We start from the raw sequence: 26,081 nt of genomic DNA on the forward strand, positions 1-26,081 counted from the left end.
TTGCTCAGTTTTATGGAAGAAAAAGCATCACTGATGTTCCTTTTACAGGGTTTGCAAAGCAGCTTACACTGAGCAGAGCATGTGCCCAGCCCCCCTCCCTTTATCCCTGTGCAAACAGTCCCATTCTCTGAGAGATGAGATGAAGGATTGCATTGCTGTCAGCGGTGTGGTTTCTTCATATTTCATTTTCGTTGTTTCTCTGTGCTCGTTCTCTGCAGACACTCTGTCTGTGTGAGATTATTTGAAAGAAACAAAAGAGGCTTGATGGATAAAATGTCCAGGCCAGGGAAGAAATAACCATTCACCAGCCTCTATGGGAAATGAGGGAGATACGAATATGAATATTTGTCAGACCCCAAACAGGATTTCAGAACGTCAATCAGAGAAAACAAAATATCAAAAGAGAAGAAAAGTTTGATGTGGCATCCTGGGAATGCAGTGTTTTATAGCTGGACTGGTGATGATGAATACAGTGTCTTAACAGCTCTGTAAGGATGTGTCCAGTTTGGATTATGACGATTTGACAATTGCAGTAAACAGATAAACATGTCATTATTTCCCTGCTTTGTTTGTCCGCACATGAAAGCAAGGAATCTGAGCTTTGAAAGATAATTTAATTAGGATAATTATGGCGCATTATAAATGAACTGTGAAAGTAAGCCATTGCTTTTGCTCATGAAGTGGATTTTCAAACTATAAACTATTGTGAGTAAAAACTAAACAATCAGGACCCCAAAGACAGACAGCTGGAGTTAGTTTTCTATAGGATATTAAGGGCCAGTTAATAAAGCACAGTGAAAGCATGGTAATGCAGAGGTAAGCATTGTAATGCACAGACAGGTATGGAAACCATATTATAAAAGCATGGCAAACCACTGTAAATATGGTAATAGTATAAACGTAGGAAAAACTCTTCACCAGGGTCAGGGTCAATTCCTGATTTCCAATCCCTTTTTAAAATCAATTCCCAATTTCTCTTTTGAAGGAATTGGATTGTTATTTGAGAGACACAGTCATTGTTGCGATTATTCAACATGTACATTTGAAGCCAATTTAATTGACTAACAGTGTTGCCTCTGGGAAGCTCATTTGAACAGAATGCTGCTAATTGCAATTGTGCTCAATGATGTGTTGGAATTGATTAAAAGGGAATGGGGATGTGAAATGGAACTGCCCCCAGCCCTGCTCTTCAGCTAACACCAGGGGCTGAAGCTGTGTGTTCCCCAGAGAATGGAGATCACTTTAAACATTTGTAAAATGTTTATTTTTAATGAAAAACAAGATCTTGCAACTTTCAGAAAGAAAATGTGGAAGCTGCTGTGTGGTGTGTGAATGTGATTAGCTGGCACGATTAGCATCCATCCAGATTATGCATCCATTAATTGTAATACAGTGTCTTGGAACCACATTCAAATCTCAAAGGGGGAGTTTTTAACACAATTAGAGACACTGTGATAATGAACCGTGCTCAGTGATCGGCTGGCTAATGCTGAGAAGATTAGTTTAGGTCAGCACTGAAGGTACAATGTCTGTGTTTTAGGATTTAACTTTTATAATTAAATTCAGTATTGTGTCTGGAGCAATGTTCAGACCTTGGTGTCCTGTACAGTTTAATGCATGCTTGTACATGGACAGGATTAATAACCTTACCATGAAAACGGTGGTTTGTATGAATATTGTGGCTATACAGTAGCAATAATTTTCTTCAATGGGAAGGCTTTGTCAATGTATTTTGCATTGCTCCTTGGTTTTATGTTTATTTAGGGATCTGTTAGAAGTTGCTTTTTCTTCTACTATGTATATAATGAATGTGTTCCAGCTGCTTGGTGTGCCTGTGCCATGCTTGTTTATTCACAAGCCCAGTTAACCTCATGTCTTTCTCACCATCTCTCCTCAGGAGGTGCTGATCAAACAGATTCACAAGGTTGGTAAATTCACATTCATTGAAAATGTTAAAACAGCTTCTGTGTTTTAAGCACATCTTTTTCTAGTTTTATTTTAGTATATATACAAGAATGTTGATTGCTCCATTGTGTATATGTGAGCGTGTGTGCATGCTATCACTGTGGCTAACCTCCCCACCCCTCTCCCCTCTCTCACAGACCAGTCAGTGTATGTGGCTGATGCAGGCGCTGGGGTTCCTGCTGTCTGCACTGCCTGTGGAGGAGATCCTGAGGAACCTGCAGTCCCTTATCTCCCCCTACATCCAGCAGCTGGAGAAGCTAGCCAGTGAGACGGTGAGCCCACTCTCCTTACAGAAATCATATAGCGCCTTTCAGCCTCGCTGCAGACGCTCGTCAGTCGAGAAGCTGTCCAGCAGTATGTGTTTCTCAGTGGAAAGGTTAGCAAAAACTTTGAAAGCGTTGTCTCTGCAGTGCTGTGCCTTTGGTCAGTCGTCTGATTTATCGACTGCATGATTATCTTCTCCACTACACCTCCAATTCCCTCCTGTGTCGGCGTGCCGATGGGATTCTGCTCAAGTGCCGCTTCTTAAACAAACTGACATGAAATTATAATGAGAAAAATAACCTTTTGGAGTCTGATCAAACCATGTTGCGGACACAGCTGTTTAAACAAGTCCGTTGATGGCTAAGAGATAATTGGAACTTGTCTGCCCTGGTGCTGTCCCAGAGCTCCTTTGAGTTGTGCTACAGTGAATGTTGTGAGTCATTTGCTTTGTTTTTTACGCTGCCTCATAAAACTCATTGTGCTTTTTAATGTGTTCAGTTTTGTTTTGTTGGCTTGTAATGCTGTTAAATTATTCGATGATGTTGGTGTTAATTGTAGAGTCCCCAATCTCACACTCGCTGGCACACTATATCAGTGCAATGAACCATAGCTAGTGCCTTGTTCATATCCCATCAGAGAAGGCAGATCAGTGCCCTGTGCGGAGGGAAGGGGTGTGGAAGGAGCTTGTGGATTTATGCCAGTCCCAGTGCACCCCACAGAGATTCTAATTGCCAGCTCTTACTAGTACACAGATCCCTGCTGCCAGCGGAACATTCATCATCAGCACTAAAGTGCGGACGCCTGTGTGGAAGAGAGCACCCTAAAACAACTGTGTAATTACTCATTAATTACAGTCATTAGGGCTGGAGAGTGGGCAGGAGGGGGAGATCGGAAAAGCTTCCGTTACAATCAGCTGACAGCTAGTAATCATGTGTGAGTGTGTGTGAGTGTTGCAGGCTTTCCTGATTTCACTTTGGAAGCTGCTGTTTGGGTTTTTCATTATCGTTGTTAATGTTGTGAGTACTGTAATTTTGCAGTTTACCGTAGCCCTCAGTTTGAGAAGCACGGCTCTAACCCTTGTGTGTGTGTGTGTGTGTGTGTGTGTGTGTTTGTTTGTTTTCTTTCTCAGTTTGAGAAGCGCGGCTCTAACCCTTGTGTGTGTTTGTTTTCTTTCTTGGTAAAGCCCAACCCTTCCAACAAGCTGGCGATCATTCACATCCTGGGTCTGCTGTCCAACCTGTTCACCACGCTGGACATCACGCGCCACGACGACGACTCCGGGGAGGGCAGCGAGGTCAAGAAGAAGCTGGTCGAGCCCGGGCCCAACCCGGTGAGCAGAGCTGCTGCCTGCACCCATTTCCCATGTTCACCTGCACAGGGAATCAAGCCCTTGTACAGTCCATGTGCAGGGTTTACATGCCAAACCCAGTGGGGTTCGGAGGAATCGGTGCTTCTCAAATCCCATGGAAACCCCCTTTACCCCCAATTCCAGCTCAAAACTGGTTTGCATCCAGAATATATATCATCCGTAGCTGTTAAACACTCAATCATGAGAAATTTAGAAGTAATAAATTCAAGTCTTTCTCAATAGGCACCCCAGTCTGACCTCACAGGGATAATGGCTTACTGGTTCAACACAAGTGCATCTGGATGAAATAACTACAAATGAAGAATGAGAATAACTGATTGATTGATTGATTGATTGATTGATTGATTGATAGATAGATAAAAGATGTACAATGCTTCCATGTGTTTTTGATGTCTGACTTACACATCAAGAAATAATGAAATGCTAAGAACATATATATCCCTATTATTATTATTTATTTCTTAGCAGACGCCCTTATCCAGGGCGACTTACAATTGTTACAAGATATCACATTATTTTTACATACAATTACCCATTTATACAGTTGGGTTTTTACTGGAGCAATCTAGGTAAAGTACCTTGCTCAAGGGTACAGCAGCAGTGTCCCCCCACCTGGGATTGAACCCACAACCCTCCGGTCAAGAGTCCAGAGCCCTAACCACTACTCCACACTGCTATCATAGAGAATGACCCGTATATAAATAGCGAGCCTCTCTGGGCTGCCTCACTGCTGCCGGCTCTTCTCAGCAGCCTTGCAGACGGGAGCTGTGCTGGGAGGCAGGGGGTCAGGTCACTGAGGCAGTCTGCTGGGCTGGCTGTGTGTTCCAGACTTGCTGAGCCAAGGTCATTCGTTCAGAATAAAATCCCTTTCCAGGAGGTTTCTTCAATTCCCCTAGCATGTGTAATGAAGATGGCAACTGATTTGACTCACACGGTATGTTCAGCAGCCCTGTGTGTCTCTGTGTTGTGGAGCGCATGTTGTTTTTATGCGTTTCCTTGTTTAGACGATGTCTCTATCAAAGCGTGTCTCCTAATGTGTGAACGCAGTGCTGGATTGATGTGGAAATGTGGGTACGGCTTCATGATGGTGGGGGAAGAAAACGGGCTCCGTTACAGGTTTTCATAACAGTTCCCCAACACAGAATACAAATGCAGGAAAAACCTCACCCCCTGGAAACTCCCTGGCATTGCATGTTAATGGTACTGCTGTTGTACCATGGGAATGGAAGCCTCCGTGATAGAGGTGCATGATTGTGATGCAAGGAACAATATACATGTGCAATAGCATACAGGGCTGTTGCTTAGTTCAGCTTTTTACTCCTAAATTGTTTGAATTGCTGACCGGGCTTTGTCTGTCTCTCTCCCTGTCTGTCTGTCTCTCTCCCTGTCTGCGCCTCTCTGTCTGTTTCTCCCTGTCTGTGCCTCTGTCTGTCTGTCTCTCTCCCTGTCTGTGCCTTTGTCTGTCTGTCTGTCTCTGTCTGTCTCTCTCTCTGTCTGTGCCTGTCTGTCTTTCTCAGGTGGTGGTCGTGCTTCAGCAGGTCTTCGCTCTCATACAGACGGTGCTCAGCAAGTGGCTCAATGATTCCCAGGTGGTTGAGGTGAGTGCCTCTAAGAGAGTCAATGCATTTAACACGACAACAGCACCGTTTATACTCCTCTCCTGATGTGCTTCAATGGTGCTTTCAATGATTTCTAAGCAAGCCTGTCATTCAGTTCAAGCGGTTTGTGGAACAGTCCACTGCATTGCAGAACTGTATTTTTTATATTTTCTATGTTCGTGGTTGTTGTGAGTGATGAGTAAAGCAGATATCATAGGACAAGTCTTAAAACAGTTAAGAGAATGCTGTAGGGAAAAATGAAAAAGACTCAATGAGGTCTTTGCGCAACAGGAGACATAGAAAGCAAAGGGAGAAGGTAAATGGTATGTGTGAGGCTATTTTACTCTTTTAAAAAAAAAAAAAAAGGTTATAGAACAAAAGAGACCGAAGAACAGAGCGAGAAAGGCGGTTGTGTACAAACTGTGATCTGACACTGGTTGAGTTGGCTTCATGTTGAATCTCTTCTGAAACGCGCTGGTTCAGAGTAGAGCCTTGCTGCCTGACCGAGCCCGACGGGTGTAGTTTATATTATAGTTCGGCTCGGGTCGGGTGTAGTTTGTATATTATAGTTCGGCTCAGGTCGGGTGTAGTTTGTATATTATAGTTCGGCTCGGGTCGGCCCAGAGTGTTCAGTGGGGTTCCAAACTGTGAACAGAGCCCATATTGTTCAGTGAGGTTCCAAACTGGCTAGTTTGTATATTATAGTTCGGCTCGGGTCGGGTGTAGTTTGTATATTATAGTTCAGCTCGGGTCGGGTGTAGTTTGTATATTATAGTTCGGCTCGGGTCGGGTGTACTTTGTATATTATAGTTCGGCTCGGGTGTACTTTGTATATTATAGTTTGGCTTGGGTCATTGAGTAGATTATGGGTGTGCAAGTGCTTCCTAAAACTCGCTTCCTGCTTTCTTTTTAACCTGTTTAAAAACATCTTGCTTAAGTGAAGCACTGCTGTGAGTGGCGAGGACTTCTAGCGTACATTAAAATATTGAGGCTGATGGATTAAAAAAAAAAAAAAGTAAATATTATATATATATATATATATGAAAAGAAGAATATGTAGCAGTGGAACATTCCGTTGCTGGAAAGGGTACTTCTAAATCCACTGTTTGGAAAAATTACGACATTGTTGTATTCAGCGAAGTCCATGTGGCTTTGTACAATGCAAATCTTGCAAAATATTTCTGAAATATGACAGCAGAAAGACGGGAAATGAATTTCTGCAGCGGCACACTGAAAAGGGATGTATTCATCCTGTAGCTCGGCCAAGTCAGTCGTGCATGACTTCTTTTGTCCACAATGATTATGCAAATTTGCAAGAGCATCTTAATATGTGGCTATTTATGGTAACAAAGTTTTGAAGAACCCTGTTGTCTTCTTTTAAATCATGCAGTGTTGGATTATTGGCAAGTAAATGAGATATGATTCTTGAGAGTGATTTGTTCTTTATTTATGTTTTAACTGGAAATCGAGAATAGATTTCAAGCTGCGTTTGTTCCTGTTCTCTCAGTAGTCCCTGTAGTTTCCAGCGTTGTCTGTAAATATTTTCAGACACCGAGGGGAAATTAAAATAATGTTGACAGTCATGTAATTGGTTGTCAAGGAATTAATCATTCCTGCCAAGAGAGAAAACAGAATCAAATGTTAAGCTACTTCAAACCATTCTGCTGTAATTGTAATTGTAATTGTAATTATAACTGAGCCCAGGTCTGCCTGGTAATGCCTTGCTGAATAATAAATGTGTGTGTGTTTGTGGTGCTGCAGGCGGTGTGTGCGATCTTTGAGAAGTCTGTGAAGACGCTGCTCCATGATTTCACCCCCATGATCTCTCAGCTGTCAGAGATGCTCGGGCAGATGTACAGCACCATCCCTCAGGCCTCCGCATTGGACCTCACTCGCCAGGTAACCCAGACACTCCCTCGCACTCGCCAGGTAACCCAGACACTCCCTCGCACTGGACAGGTAACCCAGACACTCCCTCGCACTGGACAGGTAACCCAGACACTCCCTCGCTCTGGACAGGTAACCCAGACACTCCCTCGCACTCGCCAGGTAACCCAGACACTCCCTCGCGCTCGCCAGGTAACCCAGACACTCCCTCGCGCTCGCCAGGTAACCCAGACACTCCCTCGCGCTCGCCAGGTAACCCAGACACTCCCTCGCGCTCGCCAGGTAACCCAGACACTCCCTCGCGCTCGCCAGGTAACCCAGACACTCCCTCGCACTCGCCAGGTAACCCAACTATATTGTTATGATAACTTTCTCCAATTTTGTCAACCACAAAAGTTAAGACTTGTGTATTTGTGTGATTTAAAAAAAACAAAACAAAAAAAAAACAATGAATTGGGTCCTTACTAAGTTACGGGGATTAATAAGTAGGAATGTGTTTTGTGCAGCTGGCCCCTGGTTCCTGTCTGCAGTGCTGGTGGGGGGCCGGTCCGTTTGCAATGCTCTGCTGGGTTGGTTTTGGGTTTTCGACGCTAGCTCTTAATCGCTCTTTGTTCTGTTTTCAGATGGTCCATATCTTTGCCAGTGAGACTGACCACTTCCCACCAATCAAAGCGCTCTTTCAGCTGGTTACCACGGTAACGCTCTCTATTTTCCAACAAGGTATGTCCCTGGAGGCTCATTGCCGCTGAAGCAGTGGTTCACAGACAGACAGACAGACAGGCAGGCAGACAGACACACAGGGGGTGTGAGAGGCAGTGAGGAGGTTGGGGTCAAGGGGAGGGGTTAGAGGCAGAGAGGAATGGGATGAGTGGTTTGAGACAGTGGGAGCAGAGCGGGAGGGAGGGATCAGAGGCAGGCTCGTCATACTGGGATGCTTTTTCCAGCATAGATACTGGTGCAGGTTTGGCATCATCATAATAATATGTCTTAATGTAATACTGTTTTAATAATATTGGTACACTAACACCCTGTATAAATTTTTTTTTAAAAAACTGCGAAATAATAAATAAACAAATAAACAAACAAGGAAAGATCTGCTTTACCTTTAGGCCAGCATTGCTGTAGAGCATCCTGGGGGATCTTTTAAAGGAAAGAGGCCCCTAACGCTGTGCTGTCAGTGGAGAAGGGGGTTCTTTGTGAAGTGCAGTGCAGTGCTGGGGCAGTGCCTTTGAAGCGTGGTGCCGGAGGGATCGCACATGGAAACGGTGGGAAGAAACCAGGGGCGGTGCGGCTGGATCTCGCTGAGCAGCCAAGCTGGTTTCATGTCTCACACCGTAGAGACAAAGAATCAAACCTGTTAAATAACTCAGGAATGAATGCTGTGTGAACAGAGCCCAGAGTGTTCAGTGAGGTTCCAAACTGTGAACAGAGCCCAGAGTGTTCAGTGAGGTTCCAAACTGTGAACAGCCCAGAGTGTTCAGTGAGGTTCCAAACTGTGAACAGAGCCCAGTGTGTTCAGTGAGGTTCCAAACTGTGAACAGAGCCCAGAGTGTTCAGTGAGGTTCCAAACTGTGAACAGAGCCCAGAGTGTTCAGTGAGGTTCCAAACTGTGAACAGAGCCCAGAGTGTTCAGTGAGGTTCCAAACTGTGAACAGAGCCCAGAGTGTTCAGTGAGGTTCCAAACTGTGAACAGAGCCCAGAGTGTTCAGTGAGGTTCCAAACTGTGAACAGAGCCCAGAGTGTTCAGTGAGGTTCCAAACTGTGAACAGAGCCCAGAGTGTTCAGTGAGGTTCCAAACTGGCTAGTTTAACAACCAGACTATAAGGAGGAAACATCAGTGATGTTCCACAGTTCAATAGAAAGTCCTGTGCTGGACTGTGTTTTTCTAACGCTGGCAGAGGGTTACCTATGCTTATCTTTGTATGCAGGAATTCCAATTCTACACACTAGTGTGTGGTGAAGTGTTTGAAGAGCTATTAGATACAGGTTCTGAAATACCACAGCTCTCTACTAATACTCCGCTACTCGCATCTATAAGGCATGTGTGCACATCTCACAGTTCTGGTGGGCGAGTAAGAGGGTATGAATGCATGCCTTATATATGCAATCAATATCGTTGTAACAGGGCTGAATTCAAAGTGAATGGCTTCAGAACGCACAGGAAGTGCATATAATATTCAAGTGTTATCCCTGTGGTATTGAGCTGGAATTCAGTATGAATCTGTGGCCATTATGTTAAAGTTTTACTGTAATGACAAACACTAAATGATATGCCCAGCAGTTCTAAACAAGGAGGAGATTACATTAGTTAAGATAAGTGTGATATTTCAGACCTGGGTCAAGTTGCTGATAACATGGGTAAAACAAATAAATAAATAAATAAAATCAAGGTTGTTTGGAAAGCGTCCTCTCCAGCACCCTCCAGAGGTGTGTTGTAGCTAGTGCAGGCTGTGAGGCCAGGGCATTATGCTTCATCATCAGAACAATATGTCTGCCGTTCCTGCCCTGCTCCTGGGTTCCGCACCCTCCCACACACACCTTCTTTTCGCAGTTCCTTTCTTTTATTTTAGGTTTTGAACAGTTTCATGTTTCTGTATGTTCTGTTTTGTTTTTTTTAACTGCTTTGAGCTTCACATGTCCTTTTTCCCCTCCTTTCACTTGTTAATTATTTCAATGATTTTTTCCACATGACTAGAAAACAATTGAGTTGCTCTTTGTATATTATTATTCTTCCTCTTATTATTATTCTTATTCTTATTCTTCTTATTATTTCTTAAGTTACATCTTTATTATATTTTAGGGCCCAGGGATCATCCTGATATTGTTGATTCATTTATGCAACTCCAGGCGCAGGTGTGTTTTTAGTTTCTTATTTCATTCACTTTCAGTTTCCTCTCTTCTTCTCTTTCTCTTTCTCTTTGTTTTAAATTCGATTTAGATCCTTCTTATTTTGTATTCTTTTCCATTGACCACAGTCTCTGCGTGGGCACTAATGGCGTGCCCTGCTGTGATGCTGTTTTGCGGCTCCCGTGTCACACAGCAGCCTTGCTAATTGCTGAGGCATGCTGATCTGAGCGGGGTGTTTATAGCAGGGCGGTCTGTCTGTCTGTCTGTCCAGGCTGGCACTGGGAGTACTGCTGGATCTGAGGGGCTGCGTCACAGACACAGGGCTGATAGGGATCCCAGACTGCATGTTTAAAAGATAATGGGTACTCTTTGGGGTACCAGCTGTACTGAGAGAGAGAGAGAGAGAGAGATCACTGGGGTGCTTAAAAGGCGGCCAAAAGTCTAAAGCTCATGCTATATATAACAGCAGTAGATAGCAAAAAACAAATAAATACACTACGTTCAAGAGACAACAGTTAACAACTGAGACAACAAATTCATCCCCTCTGACTGAGCTGAATACTCAGATGCTATCAAATAACATTATTATTCTCAAAAGAAATATGTTATACAACAGACGAGTAAGTTAACAAACAATAAATGCCTTACTCTCCAAAAGATTTACACACAAAATGTGAAAGATTGAAAGCCGTGAATTAGTGTAGCACACGTGTGGGTCTGGGCAAAATAAAATGATTTTATGTAAACGACCAGGGGTTCCGTGAGAAGAAAAATGCCCCGTGCTGTGCTGACCTGTGCGGGTAAACTGGAGAAAGATTCAGTTCAGTGTGGGCACATCCAGGACTAGTGCTAGAAGGACAGTATTCCTCATTAATGCTAATTGACTGGGTTGCTGGGAATTACATGTCAGATTTTTGATGAACCTGTTGGAGATTTTTTAATGAAATTTTATGAAATTGTACAGTTGGATAAGACAAAACATCAAACTCTGCCTTGATATTTTCTAGTGAATATATGCAGAAATATAGGCTGAATCACTTGGATCCTTTAGGACCCAACTTGGCAAAGTTCTGAGATCAATCAGCTACTTGGAACAGGATGGTCCGAATGGCCTCCTCTCGTTCGTAAACGTTCTTGTGTTCTTGCAGTATGTTCTTATTTCTTTGGTTGTAGCTGGAGGTCCGGAGTGGGTTCTGGTCGTGGTGAATGGGTTTGGATCCACAGTACTCCCTGTCTCCCTGGAACAGTGCCCTCTAGTGTTTTCAAATGATTATAACTTCAAATTCCTTAAAATATGTTGTTTTTTTTCTGTTTTTTTTATCCTATTCTTTATTTTCAACCTTTTTTGAAGAAAATCTTTGAAAATTCATAACTTTTCCCGTTCCATCCAAAATATTTTTCTGAAACATCAGTTGTCTTTTACATGTAATGATTTTGTTACATATTTGATCAAAAAACAAAACAAAACAAAAAAAAAAAACACATCATGCCTTTTAATTAATTTAAATTTTACTGTTTGGTTTTGCAGTATGTTTTTTAAATTTGTTATTGCATTTAATATTTTTATATTGATTTTGTTTTGTTTGTTTTATTTCAAAAGAACAAAAGAAACAAACCCTTAAGTGACCTAGTCAGAAATAAAAAAAAAAAAGAATGAAAAAATAAATCAATAAGCACCAAAATGAAAGGCAGGTAAGTGGAGTTTGTGAGGCCTTGTGTGAGGTGTCCACTGGGTCCTGTGACTCAGAGATTGCCAGCTGCTCCGTCAGTAAGCTTGTCTGCTCTTTTCAAATGCTTTGTCTGCTTTGTAGGCTCTCAAAAGGAAACCCAATTTGTTCTTGTCTGAGAATCTTGATGTGAAGGCTGTGTTTCACTGCGGTGAGTATACCAGACCTATTTCTTTGGTTATTTTCCCTGTATGTAAAGCTATGTCAGTATTTCCCCATTCCTGTGATGTGCCCCACAAATGTCTCAATAGCTTTTCTTCTGTGTCTGTACAGGAGTCTTGTCCCTCAAGTTCCCGGAGGCACCCACAGTGAAGGCCACCTGTCTCTTCTTTGTAAGTAGCGCTGTCCTGAAGGAGACGCTGCTGCTCACACTCTGCCCCTGTCACTTTACTGGTGTTCCCTTCACTATTCAAAACAAGCTTTTCTCGAAGCCGCCCTGCAGGATACACCAGAGATTCCAGGTCCTGGCAGGGCCATTTAAATTCTGGAAGCAGGGTCGGTCCTGGAAGAGATTAAGCAACTGCGTGTCACCGATCCAACCTGAAGGCTCATTCACTCAGCCTTGATTATCCTTAATAGCTGTGCTGTGTTTCTCTGTGTAACTGTGCCCTGTCTTGAACTGTGTGCAGTATGATTATTATTATTATTTATTTATTAGCAGACGTCCTTATCCAGGGCGACCTTACAGTTATTACAAAATATCACAATACAAAGAATCACCTTACAAAATATCACATTACAGAAAATCACATTACAGTTAAGAGCAGTTATATAGTACAAAGTCAGTAGAAAATAAGATCACATTCAAATAAGAGCAAAGAATACAGTAAATTACATTTAAGAGCGAGTTCGACTAAGAGCAATTAACTTATAGTAAAAATATTTGCTTATACGAGTAAAGTCCAGTAAGAGCACGATAAAAGGATAAGAACAATTTCAAATAAGAGCAGTTACCAAAAACGTGAATATGGATATCTGAGTGTAGAATCAAGTACAAGATACAGTGAATAGTTATAATTAAGAGCAGTAGTAGAATACGGCGAGGTATGTAGCAGTTCAGTACGAGTACAAGCTGATGCAAGTACTGGTACAATAGGGTGCCATATAGTCCAGTATAGTGGAGAGTTGTGAGGTTCACAGATGCTGTCTGAACTGAAGGTTGTCAGCTCTGTGTGACGATGCCACCTCTGCGTAACTGTACCGTCTTGAACTGTGTGCAGTGTGATGCCAGCTCTGTGTAATCGAGTCCTGCCCCTCGCTGTCTTGTTTCAGACGGAGCTGCTGCCTCGCTGTGGAGATGTTCCTCCCATCGGGCAGGTAGTGCATGAAGATGGCAAGCTGCTGCTGCAGGCTGTGCTGGAGGTGAGAGGAGAGCAGACGAGAGGGCAGACCCAGCCGACCGCTGTGCTGCTCCTTGATTATTTACTTTTTTCTTTTTTATTTGCATGTATGACAACCTTATTTTGTTTGACAAATGTAATTACGATTTTTGATTTAAAAAAAAATAAAACAAAAAAAGACAGAAGGACGCACACACACACACACACACAGCAGCACCTGACCCCAGTATCTTGTCCTGGCAGGGGATCGGAGGCCAGTCTTCCCGGACCCTGGTGGACCAGTTTGCAGAGATCCTGTTTGCTCTGAACAAGCACTGCTTCAGCTACCTGTCGCTGTGGCTCAAGGAGGTGCTGCAGCAGCCAGGCTTCCCCTCCTCACGCGTCACCCAGGAGCAGAAAAACACCTTCACCCAGCAGATCCTCAGGTACTCCCTCCCTCCCTCCCTCCCTCCCTCCATTCCCCTTGCACAGTGTCATCCAGGAGACACCTTCACCCAGCAGATCTTCAGGTACTCCCTCCATTCCCCTTGCACAGTGTTGTCCAGGAGACACCTTCACCCAGCAGATCCTCAGGTACTCCCTCCCTCCATTCCCTTTGCACAGTGTCATCCAGGAGACACCTTCACCCAGCAGATCCTCAGGTACTCCCTCCATTCCCCTTGCAGTGTCATCCAGGAGACACCTTCACCCAGCAGATCCTCAGGTACTTCCTCCATTCCCCTTGCACAGTGTCATCCAGGAGACACCTTCACCCAGCAGATCCTCATGTACTCCCTCCCTCTACATCAACTCCTCCCTCCCTACATTCCCCTTGAAGACTTGCTTGAATTATTTTCATTTATTATCACCATTTTGTAATTCATAATTCAAGCAACATGAGATTGAAAGGCAGACTGGGTTGGATTTCTCCATGCCACGTTTGTCAGTTTAGTCTTCTTCTAACAGAGTGCAATGTCTGGGTTGTGTGTTTCAGGGAGCGTGTGAACAAGCGGCGAGTGAAGGAGATGGTGAAGGAGTTCACGCTGCTGTGCCGTGGTCTGCATGGCACAGAGTACGTGGCTGACTACTGACCAGGCTGTGAACCGCACTGCCCAGCGCTTAACGGACCTGCGTGGGTCAGTTAGACTTTCCCGTAAGAGACTCAACATGTAAAGAATTCAAACAGATCCAATCATCTTCTTGCTTGCTCCCCTGGTATCCTGACACACAGTGCTGCTGTGAAGTAAACTTAAGACACTTCTGAAGAACAAGAAGAATTCTTCCCTCTTTAAAAAAAAAAAAAATAATAATAATTATATATATATATATATATGTTGTAAAGGAATCTTCTCTCTTTCTCCACACCGCATAGAGGAGCAAGTCCTGCCCTGGTAAATTCAGACTCTTTCCTAACGCATGCTTTCTGAACCCAGCACAAGTACTTCAAATTTTCTTCCTGAGATGCATCACAAATAAAGACTGTTTTCTAAGAACAACCTTTGGAGCTGCACTGCTGTTGGACTTGTGTGAGAGAAAGGAAAGGGAGGTGGGTGAGGGAGGGAAGCGTAGGATGGAGGTTGCATTCTTAGCCGTATCATTTGATTTGATTTTTTTTTTTAAAAGTTGAACTTGGAGCTGTAGGAACTGCTGGTTATTAAAGACATCAAGAAGCGTAGGCGTGCTGACTTGCGTGTCGCTAACATACTGGGTATTCTGTGTATGTGATTTTAAAACAGTGTGTGTTTAAAGTTGTGTGATGACAGTTGTGAATTCTGTGGGGTCTGTTTGTTTTTTCACCTTTATGAACAACAATATGTAGAATGTGCACTACTATACTTCCTTGTGGATGAGATCCAATATGAACTGCTGCTGAAAGGGGGAAAGAAAAAAAAAACCTTTAAATTGAGACGATGACAACGACTACAATAATAATAACGATGCTAAATATTGTATTTCTGCACTTTGGCAAACGTTCCTGCATTGCTCTGCTTCGTAAAGATTAACCACTAGCATGCAGACAAACCAAATGTTTTTTCTTAACCCCGCACTCCCCTCTCCCTCGTTAATCGCTTGTGACATTTCCAGATTGACCCTACAATTGCAACATCCAACAAGACCAGTGTTTTTTTACGACTTGTGTAAAGCAGGCTGCGAACATGGCTTCTAATGTGCCCTGCTGTTCTGCAACGTTAAGCGGCAGGCATATCTTGGGGAGGGGGCCTTTCTGTTATTTGGTTTTTACAGTTGATGAAGGATGTTTCACAGGCGTTATCCGTTGCAAACCACCATCTTATTGAATATGGAATAGTTTGCAGAAGCACAACTGGAATCATCTGTTTCTAGAGGGCTCCTGGCCAGACAATTGCAAATAAGGGGCTAATGCCCACCTGCCACGTGAAGATGGCTCTCCTCTTTCAGGCTGTAAACCCTGTCCTGCCCTGCAGCTCCAATGTGCGAGTGTGGCTGGGCTGAGCTCTGCGGGGTCTGAATTGTAAAACATAGATGAAGGCATCCTGTTGTAATACGGGTTATGTACATTTTTTTTGTACCGAGTTTTAATTTATTAAATATATTGCAGTGTGTTTGATTTTGAGTCATCATATTTTTTGAGATTTTTGCTTAAACAGATCTACTGTATCATTAGAATTTGCAAGCCTCAAAAAAACACACAGGCAAGTTTTTGTACCCGATGACATAAAATAAAGTTTTGTTTTTTTTTAATACTGAAGAAACACCAACATAAAGTGCCAGACAACATGTTGTGAAGTGTGTTTGAACTTCTAGCAACCCTGTAACAGGAATTAATTCACTTCAGTAACTACTCAGTATGTTTTAATCAAGTGTATTTATTGTGCATGAAGACAGTGCTATATTTCATCCCCTGTTCTACACTACATTGGTAAAGCTCCCCTACCCCAAGCAGTACGGTGTCGCCTCTCTGCTAGCCCTGACCATACCGAGGGGGCCCTGACTGGAGTTCCACGGTTAGATGCTTCACTATTATTGTTCTGGCCTTTTAATGATACATTTTCGAAATGAATTCTGAACCACGACACACTGTTGGATATTGTAGCAGCTGCATTTTCACAAACCAGAAAATAAATATGCAATTTCTTTTAGAAGGTAACTCGTTTTTCATTTTTCATGGCCCTTTTTTCTTTTTTAAGTTTTATATAATTATATAATAAATGGATGGAGACACATATGGATCACATTAGTTTACTGTAAAGCTACGTCTTGGTTGGTGCTTATCTTGGCGAGAGCCGAGTTCAAATCAGCATGAAGTTTTAACATCTACTCTCGTGTAATGGAAATCATATATATATATATATATATATATAAAAAATTAAATTTAAAAACATTCTTCTGCTAATACATCTGCCTTTTTATTTTGCAATCAGGGTGTATTGGTAGCAGAAAGATGCAACACTTGTTCCCTTTTGTGAGGTTCCCCTGAAACAATCACATCCTAGTTTAGTTCTGACCAATATAGTCACACTAGTGATATTTACCAGATGATATGCTCACTGTAGACTTCTCAATATGCAAATAATGCATACAATGTATTACAGCCTGTAGATCCAGAAGGAGGACTGAATCTCCCTGAAACTTTGTAGCTTTAGGGTAAATTTAGCATGAAGCTGATGAAAAACGGGCAGTGCCGCCAGGCTGAATATTATCTCAACACTGGTTTGTTATTGAAGTAGCACAGTAACAACTTGGGTACAGTAGGATTAGTTAGTGTTCTGAGTTTCTTATTTCGTTGGGAGAGAAAGAGGCAACCTTTGCACAAACTAGGAGATTGGTTGGTCTACTGTTTTTTTTGCACTTTCTGTCAACTGCTTATACAGCAAAGTGATACAGGGTGGTTTCATTACACTCATGCCTCTGGAGTTACTGGGTGCTGTTACTGTAAGAACTGTTTTGAAGAGTAATAAACATTCTCCTATGCCAAACGGTGCTTTAAAAAATGATAAGCGCTTTCTAAACTTGGGTTTCATGAACTGCAAACTTGATTTAATTAATAAAAATGCGTTTAAAAAACCCCACAGTCCTCAAAGGGCTCACAGATAGATGTATTGCAGTAATGTAACATTCCATCACACTCCTCCAGTTTCAGGGATATTCATTTTCCAGCTGCCAGGGAATGGAAAGACACAAGAAGTCTGCTATTGCACATACACTGTCAGGGAGAACACCTTGGAGACAGGTCCACGGAAGTCAAAGTAAAAGGCCTCCTTTGTTATAATAACTGTCCATACAATAAAATAATTGTTGGTGTTTTTTCTAGTGTTTTTTAAAAAAATGTCATGACTTTAAAAAGTGTCTAGCTAGAACCCAACTGGATTCAAATAATGCAAGAAAAATCCCCCCTAAATAAATCAATAGAATATTTCACTGGCAAACCAGTAATGAGCTGGGAACTGGCCATGGCTTCACTGGTCAGCTCCAGACTGGCACTGCAGAGTCCAGATGGCTGAGTCGGTATTGTTGACCGTTTGACCGCTCGCTTGGATGGGCGAGAGGCCCTTTCTCTGCCCAATGCTCTCGGATCGAGGCTTTCTCTGCTCCCCAGCATGCATTGCTGCAGTCCGACAGAGCCTGCTATCCCTCCCTCCCTATCGAATCCTCGTGAAGAGATTCAGGACGGATTTGGATTCCTAAAATAAACAAGGAAATACATTGGAATATAAAAACCAAAGTGATCTGAACAGAGTATTAAACTTCTATAACTTGTGCTTGTTTTCTACATAGCTAAGTCGGCCAATACAGCTATCCGCTGTCACTATTCCATACATATACATATAATACAAACAATGCCTTCTTGAAGATACACTTATCTACTAAAACAATTGCAACTCTCACAGCTGTTGCTGCTGTGTGTATCAGGTGACTACAGTACAGACCTGTTAAGGAAGCTGCTCTTTCTTGTCCATCAGATCCAACAATGATTTTAAATATGAGACCCAATTAAAGGTTTCCAGGAAGAGGCAACACTCAGTTGTGCAGACGCTGTAGCTCCTGGAGAGCAGGGCAAGCCTCTGCCTCAAGCCTGGCTGACAGGTCCAGCCTTCCTGAGTTCCAGTTCCAATCAGTCTCTGCCAGGCCGTGTGTCAGGGCAGAGGGAGGAGAAGGCTTACCTTGGTGGATCGGGTTTTGCTGAAGACGTTCCAGAACCGCAGGGTCTCGTCCCCGGCGCCGGTCACAATCGCCTCCCCGTCAGGAGAGATAGCCTAGGGGACACAAATCGCTTTCGTTAGCTACTCCTGGAAAGCTCCAATAAGCGGGCCGCATGCAAGTTCAGGTTTCCCCTGGTGATATAAAGGCTAGAGGAAAGTTTTTCTTACCAGATAGAGAACTCTGTAGGAATGTCCTGTGAGTTTGGCAACTTGTGTGAGTGAAGGGTACTTCCAGACCAGGATCTGATTCTGTGAATAGCCGTGAGTGCTGACCTGTGGAGCAGGAGGGAGAGAGAAGCAGTGAGAGACTGGCTGTGGAGTACAGCAGTGCAGCAGGGGGCCACAAATACTATGGAATCTAGAATATCCAGTTACTGATCTTAAACTGACCGAGGCTGGGAATTGCTTTGGAATGTTTGCAGCGCTTGCTTGCTGGCTGGATGGAGGGATGGAGGGATGGATGGCTTGCTCACCAGCTCGTTGGCGTGCTTGGACCAGGCCAGGTTGCACACCTGGGACCCCGTGTCGACGCACTGCAGGGGCTGGCAGGTCAGCGTGTTCCAGAAACGGATGCAGCGGTCAGCAGTGCCCCCCCCGGAGGCCAGCAGCCCGTGCTGGTGGGGGGACCAGGCGATGGCCTTCACCGCGGCCAGGTGCTCCGTGTACTGCTGCACTGGGCTCAGGCTGGAGTTATTCCACACAAACAGCTGCCAGGGGGACAGAGAAGCAGGGACACAGGGTCAGCCAGCAGGGTTTAGGAATGCAGAACATGTAGAATATCGTATACGGTGCTGTACGATGCAAGCTGATATTCACCCCACGATTCAGAGGTCACAGTGGCTTTGCCATGAGTCGGCTTACTGGCTGTTCTGAGTTAGTGAAAATCAGCTTGTACAATATAGCTAATTTTAATTAAATATAATTTACATCAGATATACACATTTCAGACGGCTGTATCTGTATCAGGGTTCACTATCAATTATAGCAAAAAATCCTTCAGGATCCTGTTAACATCCACAAACACTTCCACAGCGTACAAATATACAAAGCATTCACAGAATGCTGTCTTATCATTATGAGTAGCATGGAAACAATGTTGTCTCTCAGAAAATGTTACACAGCTTGTTGTTTTTTTTGCTATACTGTACAAGGCTTATAAATAAAAGAGTGGTTTGATCTCATTCAGCAGCACTGGAGAGAACAGCACTGATAAAGAAGCACTGATTCAATGGAGGAGATTGACACCTTGTTGTCGTTGCCCCCCGAGGCCAGGTGCTGGTGGTCCGGAGACCACTTGAGTCCGCAGACCTCCTGCCGGTGCCCCTGCAGCCGGCGCTCTGCCTGCAGGGAGGGGGTGCGGATGTCCCTCTGCAGGATGAGCCGGTCCCGACTGCCCGACGACAGCTGATCTGCATTCCAGGCCAGCGCTCCTGAAACAGGCCGGCACACAGCGTCAGGAGTCATCGTCATCGTCGTTGAATTTATTTAGTTCCCTTATAAAAGTTGATCATATTAACCTTTTCATGCATGAAATATTGAAACTAACTAAAAAGTTTTGAACACATAATAAATATATTTTTCATTGAAAATGTTTTCAGTTTTTTTTATGCTTTATAGGGGAACCTGGTGGCTGTAGGAACCATGAAAGGATTAAAAGCATATCAAAGTGTAATAAAGCATTGTTAAACACTGTAATACCCAGAGGTGTATGGTAAAACATATTAAAAAAGCATGGCAAATCGTGGTAAATACACAGTATAACCCTGCTGTGCACCTACATGTCTATGGGAGGTCCAGAGCTGCCCTTCACTCACCCACTCTGGCTGAATGCCCTTCCAGACAGGTCAGCTTCTTCCCGGCCGAAGCGTCCCAGATCTGCACGTAGCCCTTGTGCGTTCCCACAGCCACCAGATTCCCCTGCAGAGCGGTAAGGAATCAAGTGAGCAACCAGGCCCGGGTCCAGCAGGCACCAGAACTCCAACACAAACTGAAGCTGTGCTTCCCCACTACTCTCAGCAGCCCCAGTGTAAAGCTGCACTCACTCACTCACCCTCTCATTCCAGCACACCGACGTCACAGAATCCCCGTCCACCGACAGGTCACACAGCCGCGTCACCTTGGAAACAAGAGGAGAGACGCGGTCACGCCAACGCCAGCAACGCAACACTGTAAAACACCGGCCTGCTTCATTCAGATCTTAGGATATAACAACAAACCAGGACAGTTCTTTCTAACCTCACAGTTCTCTCAGTGGTATCCCCACCCCTTCCTGGCCATTCCCCTGGCTCACCTGGCTGGTGCAGGCGCTCCACAGGTAGACGCAGGCCCCCAGCCCCACACTCAGCACATTGGAGGCGGACCAGTCCACCAGATTGAGGTAGAAATCATCCTGCAGCTCCGGGGCGTCCAGCACCTTGAAGGGGATCTTTGAGATCTTCCTGGTGGGCTTCCGCGGAGAGCGCAGCAGCTTGTGACTGAAAACAGACAGACCTCTCTGGGCTTTACAATGCTTACCCAGGCTTAACCAGTGCTTTCACTCGGCTTTATTACACTTTGCTAAGCTTTCACTACGGGATTCAATTAAATCCGGTTCTTCATGTTTTAACAGGGTTTGCATTTTCAAGGGCATTTTCAAGGCATGTACCGATGGTGCAACACACATTCACATGTATAGATCACAAAGCCCCTCTCAGCCCATCAGAATGACAGATTTCAGGACATTCCAGTATCTTATTTTGCCCAGCAGACGACCCACTGACAAAAATTCTAAAGACGTGGACACTTGCATTTAAGTGCGTATTGTGTTATTTTAAAAATTAAAACAAGGATTTATACTCATGCATTATGTACAGCTGTCCCTGTATTATCAGCTTTGCTTCGTGACCCTGTTGCTCACGCCAAAGTATTCTAAATAAGACACTTTTAAGGCTGGTTTATATTTTATTTCAGCGACCGTTGCTGAGGGCGATTTCCAGTCTCTCTAGCCATGCAACTGTCTGCTGCTCACAAGATTCAAGTACGCACCGCCTTTATACCATAACAGACAAGGTCAACTGTATAAACTGTATTAAAAAACATCCGTCATTGCTACAGCCCTGGAAAGGGTGCTGCAGCAGTAACCAGGGCCCGTGAGTCTAGGAGCTGTGTGAAGGACTGACTGAAAAGCACAGAGCACCACAGTGCCCACCCCGACACTCACCTTTTATTGCTGAGGGGGGACAGTGAGTAAGGAGAGATCTCATTGCCATCGTCAGCTGGTGCTTTCTTGCAGTTCAAAGCATACTGAAGGGAGAGAAAAAAAAAATTATAAATCTGTATCCTCTGTAAAGCACACAAGGAAGTGTGCAATCACACTGCGTGAGCAAGACAGTGCTAGCCCTGAACATCTGCAGCATGCATTACAGTTCAGTTCCAGAAGAAGATCCTCAAAGATCGAATTTTGCTAAGAAAAGCATGAGAGCAAGGTAGACAGACAGACTGTATGTACTTCTACCATAAAGGGAAAATACAGTTCTTATTGCTGCAGCTTATACCCGGCACACAGTACTCTCTTATTATTTAGAAATACTAAACCAAACTTAACAGGTTCAATGTCTTAAAGACGTTGTAAAAGACTTCTAGTGGAAACGTTTGTCATTGAACCTATGAAGTTTCTTTTAGTATTTCTAAATGTAGCACTATTGCGTGTTGAGTAGTTCTGGATGACTGTCTTGTTAGTGCACTGTGTGCGGATGTGTGCGTGTGCGTGTATGGCTGTGTTCTGCCCAGCTCTCACCCTGAACAGGTTGCTGCGCTCCTGCATGGGCATCTGGAAGCGGCAGTCCTCAGTCTGGGGGTCAGTCACCTTCTCAATGCTGGCTCCCAGCAGCTCATTCTTCAGCAGGGCAGCGTAGGCAACACTGTCTGCTACAGGAGACAGGAGGTCAGAGGAGAGGAGCTCAGCCCTGGACCAGGTGCCATGACCCACAGGGCTGGGGACGGGGGTTTGGGTCTGCTTGATAAACCTGCTCTTTCACAGACTTTCCTATTGCATTTAGTAATGCTTATAATGAGGGTCAATACTATTATAAGATACAGTAGACTGGCACACAATGAAATCAGAGATTAGCCTCTTGAGAAAAGGGCAGAATAATGACACCATCTCCTCGCTCTTCTTGGCTCCCAGATAAACACTGATCTTGTTCACACTGTCGAGAGTCAGTGACAGCCTTTCCCCAGAACAGTGTGAACTCAGAATGAAAAGCCAGGTCTTAATTAAGAGAGAAGGCAGGTGGGAACAAGACAGGTTCTTTCAAGCAGCTGGTTCTCAGCTCCTGCAGTAAAAAAGAGCTCACATTGCTTCAAGCACTACTGTTGCTGACCGCAAACTTTTTATAAGATAGGTGTGTGACACGCAAGAAAACTCTGAACATGATAAGAGGAAGGTGGTGGTATCATGATTTTCTTCTGAAACATACAGACCCTGGAATATACTTTTCAAAGACAGGTTAGCCCCCCCCCCCCCATCCTGTGCACAGAAGTCTTTTCTACTTTCTGGTTTTAAAGCATTCAAATGGAAGGATGGAAAATGAATCCAGCAATACCTTTTCCGCTGTCTGAATTGGCTTCCTTTGACACTCTGTTCTGGTTTGGAGATTTTCCGTTCTCCTACAGAGGGAGGTAAGAGCAGGCCCTCATCAATAAACCTGCATAGTGCCCAGCCGCCACTATCTCTCTCCCTATGGGTGGGTGGGAATGCTACGTTCTCATTCAATGTGTTTACAGTGCTGTTCTGAATATGTGAACATGCGCTGAGCTTGGAAGTGCAGATATGCAGAACAAGGATATTCCTTTATTATTGGGAATACAGCAGATACAGTGAAACCTGTCTTTTGAGGCCAGTCAGGGGACTTTAATAATGTGGCCTTAATAGAAGCTGGCCTTGATATTGAAGGTCTAGTAACACTGACGTCAATGGAATTGGGACTGTGAAAGTATGGCCTTTATTGCAGGGTGGCTTTTAAGGGATGTTTCAAGGTACTCTAAATACAGCTCACCTTATTCCTAATATACAGTTTACTCAAGCAATAACACTGAAATATTACTGTGCATAATCTTGTTCTCCAAAGCACAGTAAAGTCTTGCACACCACCAGTTAAAATATCTGCATAACAGAGTGCTTCCCAAGCTTCCCTGACACTGCGACGAGGCTCGCTTCCACACAGGGCTCCGTGACTCACATTTATGGTGTGAAAGTTGATGCTCCAGTTGGACCCGGCCCTGGCTGGTATGAAGCGATCTCCTGTTTTGTGCAGACTGGCTAGAGAGTTCACAGACGCAGACTACAAATAAAAGCAACGTTTACACATCACACAGAAACACCAGCACAGAGCAAGAGATCCAGTCTGAAGGAGAATCGGCAGACACAGTACGAGTCAATTAAAGATAAACGGGGCATGGAATTATAACTAGAATGGCATTGTTGAAACAAACACATCTAAATGTTAAATTGCACATAATTTACTTTTTGTATTTGATTATTGACAAATACGAAAGGGCAGACAGAGACATGTGAGCTCTGGCAGCGAGTCAGGCACCAGGCTTCTTTTATAAGACCGCACCAATGCTTAGAGAAAACAAAAGCTGGACGAGTCTATGAAATCCTGCAGATTCATTTCCCCAGTTTAAGAACAAGAAAGCATCATTCATTTGTCCACCGGAGGGCATGTGTCCAGTAAATCCAATCAAAGCAATTGGAATATTAAATTACAATATGGCCATCCGGTGGCACTTGAAGGTAAATCCTATTAACTATCTAGTAAAGCCGGGCTGGAAGGTATTCAGCAGAACAAAACAAGAAATTCAAACTAAAACCAATCAATATTAACTTGGTAAGATTTTTATTTCTATTTTAATTTTTTGCTTTTATTTTTGGATAATATTTTCATTACAGAGTTACAGACATTACACCTCTGAATCCTATCTATCTATCTATCTATCTATCTAAAAAACAACAAACAAGAAATATATAAAGATACAAGACAGCATTTATGCTAGGAACCCACCCTTACTGTTATGTGCTCAGTCTGTATTACTGATCTCACATCAAAGGGAACAGTCTAATGAGGGCAGCAGTGTGGAGTAGTGGTTAGGGCTCTTGACTCTTGACCGGAGGGTTGTGGGTTCAATCCCCAGTGGGGGACACTGCTGTTGTACCCTTGAGCAAGGTACTTTACCTAGATTGCTTCAGTAAAAACCCAACTGTATAAATGGGTAATTGTATGTAAAAAAAATAATGTGATATCTGTATAATGTGAAATAATGTATAATGTGATATCTTGTAACAATTGTAAGTCGCACTGGATAAGGGCGTCTGCTAAGAAATAAATAATAATAATAATAATAATAATAATGAGCAAGGTATCCCTGTGTACACTTACTGGTGACGGGACGTTGTCTGCTACATTGTGGAAGTCGATCTGCCGAAGCAGCCTTCTCTCATAGTCCTGATCCATGATAGTGGGGAGACTCGAGGTGAAGCTGAACACACACAACACAACGTGGACAGTCAAGCAGGCCCGTCAACTGAGCGCTAACCCCACGAAACCAGCAGTGCGACCCTCCTCCTCCTCCTCCTCCTCCTCTACCTCCTCAGGAAAGCGCAGCATTCCTGAAAGCAGAAACTCATTACTGAACTACCTGAGACAAGCTTGTTCCTTTCTGGGGGGGGGGGGGGTCTTCTTATTTTAATGCAGAGAGAAAAGATGCACAACAGGAATCAGTGACCTGCTCAGTCACTTAGCAAGAGGTGCTGCTGACAAGGACTTCACCCTATTCCATCTCTCAGCACCCCTGTGTAAAGTGTGAGCTCCCTATGTTGTTTAGCCCTGCCCTCTCTTCTGTGATCTCTGTTTAAACAACTCCAGGACCCAGGACCCAGTGCGGGGGCACTACATGTTGCATTTTCAATTGAATAGAGCGGTCCTGTTTACAACAAGAACCGTGAATGTTTAAACAAGGCTTCCGAACGGGTGTCTGAGCGCAGTTTACATTGAGGAATATCATTGGGCATGCCATCGGAAAGTTCAATGAGTGGGGTGTGATCACAGGGCATTCACATTGTACACAAACAGCTACTCAAACCATGTCATTAGCCCAAGCAAACAGTAGTGCAGTTCACAGCAAGCTATAAGGGCAATCGCCCTAGATGTAATCCTAAATCCGTGTTTTTAAGCAATGCACTTTATCTATGGTCGTATGCACTTTCAAATTCAACATAAAATGCGTGTGACTAAAAATGGCAATAGCAAACAAATATTTGAGAAAAGATTTGCTTCAATTATTATCAAATGCACTGTGAAGATCACACATGTTGTACAAAACCGTACAAATAAATACTACAATAACCTACCGTATTTTAGGACACTTCGGGCAATTCAAAAGCAAAACAAAAACTATTACAAAGAAAGCAACGTGTATTACTTGATGATCGAGCACTTCCTTCCAAAACAGCCAACATAACACACGCAACGCAAGCAAGACCCGCGGGAGCCAAGAGCTGAATGGTTTTTAAAAATGTTACAATTTTAACGTACAATTTTTAACTATGTCGCTATTTAAAATAAAAACCTCGTATCAAGCTTGTAACATAAATTACTACTTTTAAAAAATCACCCCGGTGTTCTGTTTGTCGTGTAAAGACTCTGATGTCAATATATATCCCCTCACACACAGCTGTTCGGTTGTCAACACAAACCCAGCAGAGCGGTTGTCATGACATCACTGTATAAAACCGCTTTACACAGAAGCAATCTTACCTGATGGCCATATTTAACAAGAGAAACAACGTGTCATTCTGCAGCTCCGGACCAGATATTTGCAGAGTCTTAGCGTTAACGTACAGCAAGCCTAGCTTTTCTAACCTGCAGATACCGGAGCTCCCGTGT

The 26,081-nt window shown here is 43.7% G+C and overlaps 2 protein-coding genes across 6 annotated transcripts in view; one reads left to right on the forward strand and one right to left on the reverse strand.

The window, feature by feature from the left end:
• ipo13b (importin 13b) overlaps nt 1–15,558 on the forward strand; it is a 44,901-nt gene extending 29,343 nt beyond the window's left edge. Inside the window, exons 9-20 of one of the 2 annotated variants that reach the window (XM_059035114.1) lie at nt 1,898–1,924; nt 2,103–2,237; nt 3,413–3,559; nt 5,116–5,196; nt 6,958–7,095; nt 7,707–7,803; nt 9,884–9,936; nt 11,742–11,808; nt 11,931–11,989; nt 12,930–13,019; nt 13,241–13,422; nt 13,971–15,558. In XM_059035114.1, the coding sequence (XP_058891097.1) occupies nt 1,898–1,924; nt 2,103–2,237; nt 3,413–3,559; nt 5,116–5,196; nt 6,958–7,095; nt 7,707–7,803; nt 9,884–9,936; nt 11,742–11,808; nt 11,931–11,989; nt 12,930–13,019; nt 13,241–13,422; nt 13,971–14,067 (1,173 nt within the window). In that variant the 3' untranslated portion in view covers nt 14,068–15,558. Of the gene's footprint in view, nt 1–1,897; nt 1,925–2,102; nt 2,238–3,412; nt 3,560–5,115; nt 5,197–6,957; nt 7,096–7,706; nt 7,804–9,883; nt 9,937–11,741; nt 11,809–11,930; nt 11,990–12,929; nt 13,020–13,240; nt 13,423–13,970 lie in introns of those variants that run through there. The other variant, XR_009330768.1, reaches the window with a different exon arrangement.
• A 1,413-nt stretch (nt 15,559–16,971) lies between these two features.
• On the reverse strand, nt 16,972–26,078 carry LOC117417255 (fizzy-related protein homolog). 4 transcript variants are annotated; one of them, XR_009330769.1, is made up of 14 exons: nt 25,953–26,078; nt 24,576–24,805; nt 23,376–23,477; nt 22,740–22,803; nt 21,932–22,062; nt 21,356–21,438; nt 20,447–20,630; nt 20,207–20,272; nt 19,971–20,073; nt 19,402–19,586; nt 18,547–18,863; nt 18,325–18,429; nt 18,118–18,210; nt 16,972–17,637 (listed from the first exon to the last, which is right to left on the reverse strand). XR_009330769.1 is itself a non-coding variant. In XM_034029244.3 (14 exons), the coding sequence occupies exons 2-14, from the start codon at nt 24,648–24,650 to the stop codon at nt 17,596–17,598; spliced, it is 1,464 nt and encodes a 487-aa protein (XP_033885135.3). In that variant the 5' UTR covers nt 24,651–24,805; nt 25,953–26,078; the 3' UTR covers nt 16,972–17,595. The 4 variants fall into 4 exon arrangements, 3 of the variants coding, with proteins under 3 accessions (XP_033885135.3, XP_033885132.3, XP_033885134.3); XM_034029244.3 differs by having other exon boundaries at nt 18,630–18,863; nt 21,932–22,059; XM_034029241.3 differs by having other exon boundaries at nt 18,630–18,863.
• Between the last annotated feature and the right edge of the window lie 3 nt (nt 26,079–26,081).

This window comes from Acipenser ruthenus, chromosome 12 (genome assembly GCF_902713425.1).
Source record: "Acipenser ruthenus chromosome 12, fAciRut3.2 maternal haplotype, whole genome shotgun sequence".
Lineage (NCBI taxonomy): Eukaryota > Metazoa > Chordata > Actinopteri > Acipenseriformes > Acipenseridae > Acipenser > Acipenser ruthenus.